The sequence below is a fragment of the Pectinophora gossypiella genome, chromosome 28, assembly GCF_024362695.1.
Source record: "Pectinophora gossypiella chromosome 28, ilPecGoss1.1, whole genome shotgun sequence".
NCBI classification, from domain to species: Eukaryota; Metazoa; Arthropoda; class Insecta; order Lepidoptera; family Gelechiidae; genus Pectinophora; species Pectinophora gossypiella.
Window position 1 is genome coordinate 1816345 of NC_065431.1, and position 12107 is coordinate 1828451.

The 12107-nt window shown below is 39.9% G+C and overlaps 2 protein-coding genes across 2 annotated transcripts in view; both read right to left on the reverse strand.

Annotated features, from left to right (window-relative positions):
- Positions 1–12107, reverse strand: part of LOC126379097 (acetyl-CoA carboxylase) — a 255256-nt gene that overhangs the window by 820 nt on the left and 242329 nt on the right. The gene's annotated exons all lie outside the window — the stretch shown is intronic.
- Positions 7669–12107, reverse strand: part of LOC126379159 (organic cation transporter protein-like) — a 48237-nt gene continuing 43798 nt past the window's right edge. The window contains exons 7-12 of the mRNA XM_050027814.1: positions 11807–11912; positions 10583–10833; positions 9511–9590; positions 9083–9258; positions 8170–8342; positions 7669–7894 (exon numbers count right to left, since the gene is read on the reverse strand). Coding sequence (XP_049883771.1) covers positions 7708–7894; positions 8170–8342; positions 9083–9258; positions 9511–9590; positions 10583–10833; positions 11807–11912 — 973 coding nt within the window. The 3' untranslated portion in view covers positions 7669–7707. The remainder of the gene's footprint in view (positions 7895–8169; positions 8343–9082; positions 9259–9510; positions 9591–10582; positions 10834–11806; positions 11913–12107) is intronic.

Below are 12107 nucleotides of genomic sequence, written 5' to 3' on the forward strand. Positions count from 1 at the left end.
GTGCCTTCTGAAGCACGGATCATTTTACTTTCGGACAATCAGGTGATGAGCCTGTAATATCCTAACCAAACTAGGGACCACAAAGTAATTTCTGTGATATGTCCCCATCGGGAATCAAACCTAGGAACCACTGGGCCACGGTCTTTACGATGTCACTAGCACCCTGTATATTTGTTCCCAGTCCAGAATAGATCGAGTTGTATTGTTTTTTATTGATATTACTATTGTAGGCACTAAACACTGACAATGAATTACCTATAAATAGATACTCATCATTATTTAATTCTGTAGAATAGAAAACGAAGGTCGATTTATTGTTAGTTATAAGCGCACGACTGTATCCCAATTGGGTAGACAGAGTTACCATCGGAAGAACGAAGTACCCACACCTTACGGAGCTTTCTGTTAGACCAACGTGATAGGTAAGCCGTATCGCCGTCTTTAATGGTCGAGACAACAGTGTTAGTGAAAAAGAAAAATTTAAAAACCCCCGACCAAAAATAGTATTCAATTATTATGACAAAAGGTTTAAAATGCTAAACCCTATCATCATCATCATCACCAGCCCATTAACGTCCCTTCCCTATGGATGGATAGGGAGATAGGGCCTTAAACCACCACGCGCGCGGATTGGTGGTTATTATCGACTGCTAATGCAGCCGGGACCTACGGCTTAACGTGCCTTCCGAAGCACGGAGGAGCTCGATATGAAAACTTTTTTTTGTGGTCACCCATCCTATGACCGGCCTTTGCGAAAGTTGCCTTCAACAATCGCAGACCGAGCGCGTTAACCGCTGCGTCACCGAGCTCCTCAAAACCAAAGCTCGAGCTAAACCCTATAAAAAACCAAAAAGTAACTTATCCCACAATGCTTGCAAGCAAACTGAGCGTGTAACATTCCTATCACACTAAACAAACGACCTGATGACCTTGAAGACCTGAACCGATTTCCACAAAACATAGCTAAGAACACTCTCGACTTATATACCTTTCAAACAAAAAAAACGCATTAAAATCGGATCATCCGTTTGGGAGCTACGATGCCACAGACAGACACATACACATTTACACAGACACGTCAAACTTATAACACCCCGTCGTTTTTGCGTCGGGGGTTAAAAACTGCCCATAAGATAAATTAATAACTCATTGGTGCAAGTCTGGTGACGGGGCAGACGAAGCAAGCTGGTTAACCACAGGAGCACAGTGACTATTGAGTTGTTTAATATAACATAAAACACGAGTTCACGTCTATATTCCCTATGGGGTTAGTCAGAGGAACAATTCTTCTTATCGTGTGGGTTGAGGTGGAATACCAACCTCATCAACTCTGGACTCAGGGTTATTATTAAGCCGCCAAAGGTCCCTGACATGGGTCATGTAACGACTACATACTTACATCAGTAAGTAGTAACCGGGACCAACGGCTTAACCTGCCGAACAACGGATCATCTTGCTTTCGGACAATCAGGTGATCAGCCTGTAACGTCCTAACCAAACTAGGGATCTATCACAAGGTGTTTTTTGTGATATGTCCCCAACGGGACTCGAACCCGGGACCTTCGGATCGTGACAACTCTCCACTGGTCCACGGAGGCCGTGTTTAAATGTACCAGTGTTACAGTTTTTATTGAGCGTATAACTAACGATGCACTCGCGTGTGTCCAACAATCAAGCTTATTGACAAGTTGTAATATGATGCAGGGACGTATTTGTGGCTGTGGCGGACCCACCTAGTTGGCCAGCTAGTTCCGCCCACATGCAACAGATGGCGCCACATTCAATAATGCAGTCTTGAAGCAGTCGTAAAACGCGCTATCGAAGTTTACACAGCGAGACGCATAACAACAACATAACACCGTTGGATCGTCGATCCCTAGTCACACTACCATCTTGTGGCTAGCGGGGTACTATGCTCTGTTCGGTACCACGCTTACATTCTTTGGCTGCAGCACATCCTCACCGTCAAATGGCTTTAAAATAATAGGCTACCTGACAAGCTAGTCAGATGAGATACTTTTTACGAAACATCAAAACGAAAGTTTTCTATTGTGTGTCAAGGTCGAAGTAGGTAAATGGAATGGCAACACTATTCTCTGCTTACCCCGGTGTGAAATATTAACTCAGTAATGAGCTGAATCAGCCCCCTCAGTATTCGTTACGATGTCACTTACACTCCGTACCAGAACATAAGTACTGTTGACGACAGGTCGACATGGCAATCGGGGCATGAGGTGAGCCGCGGAGGCGGGGTCGCCCCGCACACCCGCACAGTCCCCGCGGCGTTTTAGTCTTAGTGTCGCACGAGTCCGTATAGACCGCGTTTATCGATTATAATCTCGCTCACATAATTTATTGAATTAGAAATTAACATTAACACAAAAGTATGGGTGTTAGTGACACCGTAACGAATACTGAGGGGGATGATTCAGACCATGATTCTGAGTTGATATCAAGTGGAATTTCCTGTCGGAAAATTCATTAAAAAAATGTTTTTTTTTTATTATTTTTCCGTTCCATACTTTTGCGACGGTAATTTGATATCAACTCAGAATCGTGGCCTGAATCATCCCTCAAAGTTTTCATCACGATGTCACTAACACTCTATATGTGTTAAATTTACTAAACCCGGCCCTGGTTTTGGCCCCACCACGTGAGCAATGAACCAATGGTATTGATATAGCGTACTTTATGGTGCTATAACAAGAGCAATAGGCTATTTGACCAGGTCAAAGATAAATTATAAAATGCTAATCTAGAAATGAGGATAAAAACGAAGCTCAAATGTAGGTGGCAGCACTGACGAGTGTTCCCAAATTTTGACAGTTCTCCATAATAGCCCAAAAAAAAAAATAATTCTAAAATATTTATTTTTCAAAATTGGATTACAAATTTAGCGCTTTTTGAACGTCAAAAAATTAAATTACTTATGTAACTAGCTGTAAAACTACTACCATATCGGAAGCTGTAACGCTGAGGGAAAGACGTGGCCAGAAAACCTCCCAGCACAGGGCCCTAGTCCTACATGTTTTCATTACTTTTTTTTAAATCCAGTTTGTATTACATAATTTATAGACTTAAGTAAATACAATGGTATTCCAATTACAGTCGGTGGAAGGAAAGTGAAAAATAAAGAGTTTATGTGACCCTGCAGACACCTAAATTTATTTTAAGTTATACCTGTCGATTTGTTATCCGCCAAATAGGAAAGGGACGGGTGATTGACAACTGTTAATTTTAAAATGAACGAATAACCCGGGCGAATAAAATAGGCATCTCGCTGGTATGCAACCCGTTTGTCGTGTGCTGTCAACTTTTCTGTCGGATTATTGGCCAATATAAAAAAAAATACCATACAAGCCAGGGGCACGGCAACTCGTAGGCTGATGATGATGATAAAAAATTGGGGGGTTTTTAAAAATCCTGTCTAAAATTGACGTGTGTTCCACAAATTTTATGCCTGTCGATTACCCGTCCCTTTCCGTTTCGGCAGATAAGAAAATGACAGGTATAACTTAAATAAAATTTAAAAAAAATTAATAAAGAAATAAAAAAAAAAATTTAAGTTACTTAAAATAAAATTAGATGGCGTGTACTGGAATCGGCACTATTCTCCAGCTAAAATACGTGATAAATTGCTATAAAATGTGGAGCAACGTGGAGTGTATTCCGCCTGAAGGATGAGTTACGAAAAAGAAAAGCCATCAGTTGGAAAAAGGTTTTGATTGAAAATGTTTTTTTCCAAGTTTCCTTCTTTCCGATCTTTAGGGAATAAATATAACACTATGATTTTGCTGTTAAACGCTGTGCAAAGGGTTATAGTGTAAAAATATAATCAAAATAGGCAGTCGCTTCTGTAAAAAATCAGCCCTGTCAAACCTTCAGGTTAAGTAAGCGGACACCGTGACAACTAGATACAAGGTACTAGGAGATACATTAATTTAATTTCATCTTACTTCATCACATTTCATCTCAATTCATCTTATTTCATAGGATAGGGTAGGGTAGGGTACGGTACGGTAGGTAGGGTTATGGATGAGACTTGCTCAGGACCGGAAAGGATGGCGTGAAAGACAGGAGGCCTATACCCAGCAGAGGGTGGATACAGGCTGAGTTGATAGTAGATAAGACTAAGAGGCTGGTCTAGTTAGTGTCGCAGTGATAAACAGTGCATTAAGAATAAGAATAAATTAAATTTATTGCCAGTAACAATTTACATTTGCTATATAAACTAAGTAATTATGAATATTGCGAATACGGGCAAAAGGAAATGTCTCAGCTTGTGCTGCCATGGAGCCATGTTATGGCGCCATCCAGCGCTGGTTTTCAGTCATTTCCTCTTCCTGGGATATTGTGCGGAAGTAATTGTCAACGAGGGCTAGAGGATATTAAATAGAATTATACAGTAGCTTTAGGTAAAAAAAGAAACAATAAAAATACAATCAATTAAAATTATAAGTAGGTACTCTTGAGTGTGTTTGTGTATGCGTATGCGTGCGTGCGTGTGTGTGTGTGTGTGTGTGGGTGTGGGTGTGTGTGTGTGTGTGTGTGTAAGCGTGTTTGTTGGGTTAGATTGTGTTTGAATGAATGTATAATTATCTCAGAAGTAAACTATTTTAACAACTGCATAATTTCCAGCGTTAAAAAAATCACAAAGTCTTGTCGGTTTTTACGACATGTCCGGGAAGATAGTAGCTGAACGCGTTTCCTGTTTTTCGTTCGCTACTTAGTAACAATGAGATTTTTCGTTTTGTCAATAAGAAGAAAAACAAATACTTTAATTATCTTTACAATTCTAGTTACAGCTGGTTATCACTAGTTTGACGCATTGTTTTACTTAAATATTTATTTTAAGCTGATAAAAATAAGTCTTTGAATTACACAAATATTCATTAAGTATATCCCTAGGTTTTTTGTAGGCCTTGATTTTTTTTCTCGGGTATAAGTATATTCAAAAATATCTGTCGACGGGTTCGGACAGTTATACTATTTCAGTTGCAGTTTCTTGTCATTTCTTCTCCTGAATTAAATTAGTATTAGTATTTATTTAAATTTTGGATAGGTTTATTAAAACAAAAACACAGAAAAAAACTTTTCAATTCTTTAATTTTTCTCTTATATCACAGAATTATTCGAAAAATCACATTTTTGCACCATACAATGAATGGCATTATATAAAATACTGCTAAAATTTGTTCGTTTTGATTAAGATCTAAGTATTATTTACACAAATCCATGTTCAAAGATATATTAATTAATTCATTTCTAAGTCTTTATTACATTTTTATATAAGTACTACTAAAATTACGACGCAACTCATAAAACCCAATATCACAATATATTTAGAAGTAAATTTTGAAAATTACTGTCATTATTATTAATCATTTACATTGTTGAAAAAAAAATTAAAAAAAAATTAGGAGACTCCAGAAAAAAGTTATCTTGATTTTAAATGAAAGAAAGTTTAGAATTGAATTAAGAAATAAAACTAATAGAAGTAATTATAATTAATTATAAATAATTAAAAATAATTAATTATTAGTTTATAATTATTAGGAAATAAATTATTTACAGTTTAACTTAAAACATTAATAGACATAGAACATAGTAAAACTTAAGTTAAATAACTTACTATTACTACTTTACATCGAATTTGAGCTTAAAGGATTCCGCCATTAAAGTTATTTTTTTAATCATCACAGGTACTTTTGAGATTCTGACAAATAATAATTTTAAATATAACAAGAGAGCAATTTGCTTGTATCCGAAGCTGGCAAGAATTAAAAATAATTTATTCTCTGTTCCTTAAGCTTGATTAATTTCATTGACAGCACCATAAAAAAAAATGGTGCTCATTCCAGCAGGCACCTATTTTCTTTTTATCTGTCATTTTCTAATCCACCGAATAGCCTGTTAATTTTTAAATAAATTAGAGAATAAAAAAATAACTCGGATGAATCAAATAGGCATCTCGCTGGTACGCAACCCGTTTGACGTATGCTGTCAACTTGATTCTGTCGGGCTATACGCCTATGTTCCTAAACGTACAATATAAAATGTTTTTAAAAAAGATTTCTGTCTAATATTGACGCGTGCTCTACAAAATTTAAGCCGATCGATTACGCGTCCCTTTCGTTTTCGGTGGATGAGACAATGACAGGTTTAACTAAAAATAAATCTATATTTAACGGCGTTTAACATATCAAACAGTATACCATTGATCCATAGATCAATGCAGTTTGCCTCACACGTTTTTATTTTCAAGAGTATAATAATGATTTTGTACTTTTTAATAGCGTCTAAGCGCACTGTAGTGTGCAGGGGCGTCAGTCAAGTTGCAAACAATTAGGGTTTATGACAATCGACTTTGACAGTGATATTAGTACATTGTTTGAGATTTACGCGGTTATAATAATAATTAAAACACTTAATACCGGATTCTTACCGTGTTAAAATCAGTGATATGAGACTCCCGATATTTCAACACTATTTATTTATTTATTTTATTTAAAAAATATATTTAGCCATGATCACGGGATGACTGATGAAAACCTCCCCATATCCCTGATTTTAACGTGGTAAGAACCCGGTATTATGTGTTTTAATAATGTATGGGATTGACATAAGGTGACATGTCAAACCCATACATTTTTATCACTGTTGAATGCCATAAATCATAATCGTTTGCAATTTGCCTAAAGCCTCTGGATAAGTTTTGACATGTATAACAAAACCAGATATGCTCAATCCTATGACAAATCGCCATTGCTGGCCCATTGATGACCCGTGCGTTGCCACAGTGTTACCACTAAATTGGTATCTCCAACATTCCAAGGACGCAAATTTTATTATTGAAAATTAAGTGAATTACTGACTAATGTATTTAAATACTATTACTTGTCACATATAATATAATAATAATAATATAATAATATATATAAAACTCATTAAAACTCTAAGCAAATCTTTTACTAAAAGTTCAAAATTGCAAAGCAAATTAAAAGCATTGGTTGTGGGTAATTTCTTTTTTACGAAATTGCAACGCAGGGTGGGATGACGTCAGCTGGGCTAACCTTGAAATGTTAGCTGTCACTTTTGAGCATACCTGGTTTTTATATACCTACCATGAGTTTTAACAAGTCACTTTATAACACTAGTTCGGTAACTTAGGATTCCAAATAAATACTTATCTTGTCAAAATAAATCTTTTTCATCTGTCATTCTCATACCTTTCGACTCAAATACTTGACTATCAATCACTGTCAATATATAAATAAGAACATACTATCCCACTCAATTTAACTTCTTTCATGCTGCATTTAGAACCTATAATATCTTCCCTATTCATCATCATATCTCTCACTTTAGTGTTTTTTGACATAATAGGCATAGAATAAAGAATACCACATATAGAATGGCAACTCTTCGCCCTGCACCGATTCGAATCGGGCGCCGACCTCACTCTCTCTGTCCAAAAAAGTAAGATGATTCTTCACAAGACACGTTAAGCCGTTGGTCCCGTACTACTAGCCCGAACAGCTCCACCAGCTTGCAGTGGAGCAGCGTGGTGGAGTATGGTCCCATACCCCCTGTTAATTGAGGAAAGGCGTGTGCCCAGCAGTGGGACGTATATATATATATATATATATATATATATATATATATATATAGGCTATTTATGTTTACATTATTTGTATTTTTTTGGACTCATGCGGCGTTCTCCGTTCTTTCGCTGCTCTCTCTCCTCTGGGATCTGGTTGAAGCCCTGATGGAGGCTCTAATTGAGGCTCTGGAGCCTATCGTCCCGGGCATAGCTCTTACGAACTCCTGGTTATCCTGGATGGAATGGCGTTTGACGTACTTTCCTGGATTCTCTGGGTCTTCGACGGTTTTTCTGTAACAGACAAGTTGCGTCACGATTAGTGGAGCGGAATTCTCTGCCTGTGAATTGTATTTCCGAATGCATATAACCCGGGTGCTTTCAAGGCTAGAGTGAACAGGCACCTTCTGGGTGAGCTCGCCGTATCGCCGTCTATAATGGACGAGACAACTGTGTTCGTTAAAACAGCAAATCCGGTACCAGGGTTTGAACTGGCGCTCTTGAGAAGCAAGTCGGTGAACCACAGGACCACAGTGACTTCCACAGAGTGTCAGAGTTTCTCATCTTACCTGGGGAAACAAGGATTATCCCAGAACCTCTGGTCTTTTCCGAAGTTCTCTCCGTCCTGAAGGGTCTGCGGCATCTCAGTGTCCATGGTCTCTGGCAGGAACAGACAGAGCAGGCCTCCAAAGATGCCCAGCACGCCGAGGATCAGGAGTGGTAGGTCCTGGGATATGTTGGCCTGGAAATTGGGAACATTTTATTGTATCATCAAAACACATAATACCGGGTTCTTACCGCGTTAAATCAGTAACATGAGACTCCCGACATTGACACATCGCAAACACCCTCTCACACACACATATTTATATGACATTTTATTGTAATTATCTCTTAGAGCCCGTGCTCTGAATAAGTGACCTTTCTGACTTTTGATTATCTGCATTATGGGTTGAAGGAATCACAAGAGCAAGCAATTTTTTTACGTGATTTATTAAAGGTTTACTATATATAGCGTTAAACTAATTGGCCGGATAAATAGAGAGAGCTGAGGGCTCTACCTGGCACAAAATTGAAGACAATAGGCCTGAGGGTGCCCAGTTGAGCGCGAACTTCGGCTCAGGGCGTCGTCTGAGAGGATAATATTTGAAATCGTAGTCGTCGTTTGTAGTCGTTACATGAGCCATGTCAGGGGCCTTTGGCGGATCAATAATAACCCTGGCACCAGGGTTGATGAGGTTGGTAATTCCCCTCACAACCCACGCGATAGAAGAAGAGATATTTCAAATAATTAATCGTCTCTAGCCGGCTGATAGCGATAAGCGCTGAATGGGGCAAAGCCTCGACCAAGCCAGCGGGATCGGTATCGGGATCCTGAAGTGTTTGTTGTCGCGAGCTGATTGGTCGCCTCTATGGCTAGGGTAATCGGATCGTTAGGATCGCATGCTATATCCTTTTTTTCAATTTCTTCCAGACACTCACCAGATAAACGACGAAAGGCGCGACGATGGAAGCGACATAACCCATGATATGTATCAAGGCAACGCCCTGGGCCCTCACTACAGTGGGTAGCAGTTCAGCCGCGTACTGAAGACCAATGTTGTAAGAGATGTTGACGGCAAAACGGCCGAGGATAGCCAGAGAGGCTGACGGTCCACCTGAGAGGAAGAAGACGCTCATAAACATTTCTTAAAATAATTAGCAGACATTAACTAAAGGTTAACAAGGTAAGTATGTAGTCGTTACATTAGCCATGTCAGGGCCTTTGGCAAACAGTAACCCTGCCACCAGGGTTGATGAGGTTGGTACTCCATCTCACAGCCCACACGATAGAGTAACAACGTATAAGTTTCCACCTAAGAGCTGATAAGTTGCCAGGGTAGGCAAAGCAACGAAATAATGGTTCTTACCAACTGGCACAGCCGTTGCCAGTAGGCTGAAGATGCCACTGATGACCATGGAGCCACACGCCAGCCATCTCCTGCCCCATCTGAAAAATATGAACAATAAAATAAATCATCATCTTTTCAGCATTATTCCGTTTTTTGACAGGGTCCGCTTACCTAATCTGAATATTTGACAGGTCCGGAACAATTAAACAAATATCATCATCATCATCATCAGCCCAATAACCACTGTGGGGCACGGGCCTTCCCTATGGATGGATAGGGAGATCGGGCCTTAAACCACCACGCGGGCCCAGTGCGGATTGGTGGTTATTAACGACTGCTAATGCAGCCGGGACCAACGGCTTAACGTGCCTTCCGAAGCACGGAGGAGCTCGAGATGAAAACTTTTTTTTTGTGGTCACCCATCCTATGACCGGCCTTTGCGAAAGTTGTTTAACTTCAACAATCGCAGACCGAGCGCGTTTACCGCTGCGCCACCGAGCTCCTCAAACAAATATAGGTTTTATTTATTTACATTTCTCGACATTACAATGCAGAAGCGCCAATGCACCGTAAAACTTTCATAAAAAATAATAAAATAAAATAAAATAAAAAAAATAAATAAAAAAAAATTAACCAGACTTAAGACATATAAGTACAAATAAGGTAACTTAACTATGGTACTGATTCCTGTACACACCATCTAATTTTACTTTAAGTTATACCTGTCATTTTCTAATCCGTCGAAAAAGAAAGGGACGGGTAATCGACAGGCATAAAAGATATGGAACACGGTTGGTAGAACGCTTGCCTCTCATTTTTGAGGTCGCAGGTTCGAATCCAGCACAGGCCTAAACAAATGATTGTCGAATTTGTTTTCGAATTCATGTTTGGATCATCAATGATTATCACGTGCTCAGCGGTGAAGGAACACATCGTGAGGAAACCCACATTCCTGAGAAATGCATTTTCGGAGCTATGTCACCTAACCTGTGTAGGGCTGGTTTTCTTTTCGCTGGTTGGAAGGTCAGACAGGCAGTCGCTTCTGTAAAAACCATGACGATGTTCAGCATTTTTTTTGTTCATCTCTCACCTGTCCAAAACAGCAGTCAAGAACGTGTCAGCTGGTAACTCAGTAGCAGACGCAATGGTGAAGGTGAGGAAGATGTCCAGACCCAAGGAGCCGACATTTCTGACATGGCCATCGAACACCAGAGATATGGCCATCCATATCACAATGAGCAGGATGGCGTTCCTCCGGAGTCGTGGAGTCTTGAACAGGTCCAACACGGAGTAGGTCCGGGACTCAGCTTCGCACTCTTTGATCGTTTTTAGGGATGATTCCTGGAAGACGCGGGAATAGTTTTGTTTTAGACAGTTTATCAAATAGAATTGTTTTTTTTTTTCATTATAAAAGGACACCACACATAACATCACTTAAAATCTTCACAAATTAACAATAAGGCAGAAAGGATGTTCTTTTTCTTCTATCGTGTGGGTTGTGAGGTGGAGTACCAACCTCAGCAACCCTGGTGTCAGAGTTACTATTGAGCCGCCAAAGGCCCCTGACATGGCTCATGTAATGACTACTTATATCAGTATGTAGTAACCGGGACCAACAGCTTAACGTGCCTTCTGAAGCACGGATCATCTTACTTTCGGACAGTCTGGTGATCAGCCAGTAATGTCCTAAACAAATTAGGGACCACAAAGTTTTTTTTTGTGATATGTCCCCACCGGGAATCGAACCCAGGACCTCCGGATCGTGAGTCCAACGCTCAACCACTGGACCACGGAGGTCGTTAGAAAGGATGTTGAACAATGGTGTCCTGAAGGTGCCCAGCTGGGCGCGAACTTCGGCTCAGGGCGTCATATGAGAGGATTATATATTTAAAAGATTTAATCGACACCAACATTCCCGAGAAATTCATTTTCGGAGGTATGTGACCTAACCTGTATTGGGCTGGTTTTCCCTTCGCGGGTTGGAAGGTCAGACTGACAGTCGCTTCTGTAAAAAACCGGATCTGTCTAATCTTTTTAATATTATTTGTATGTCGTGTCTATATCTCGGGCCTATGGAGTCCCGGACTTTTGCAAGGCGTGCGTGGGGCCGAAGCCAACACGTAGAGGCCCCTTAAAACAATTCAATCTAAATGTTGTGTGACTACAACCGGCGATTATCCCTGTAGGCACTATGGGAGTGCACTCAAAGATAATCCGCGGTTCGTGTAGGACTATTGCAGATTATGGGAGCAAAGGGAACTGGGCTATTGGGTTGGGGGTTAGTGGACCGGGGCAATGCCAATCTACAACTCACCGTGAAATCACTAAGGACTTTCTCTGGGATCTTCGTTTTGTTGATCCTCTCAAACTTCTTCATGATCGTCAAAGCCTTGTCGATCTTTCCTTGTGACACCAGCCATCTGAAATATATGAACATAAGTAACATAATGAGAAACTGGTAGCCCATCAAGGCAATGCGATCAGTATCAAGCCGCGTTTTCACTACTAATTATTTTCAGGGGGGTTAATGGATTCTGGTAGGGCTCTAGCTAGAACATCACCGATTGAGAAATTGGTCGGTATACTGCGGAACGCAAGGCGATTGGGGCAACCAC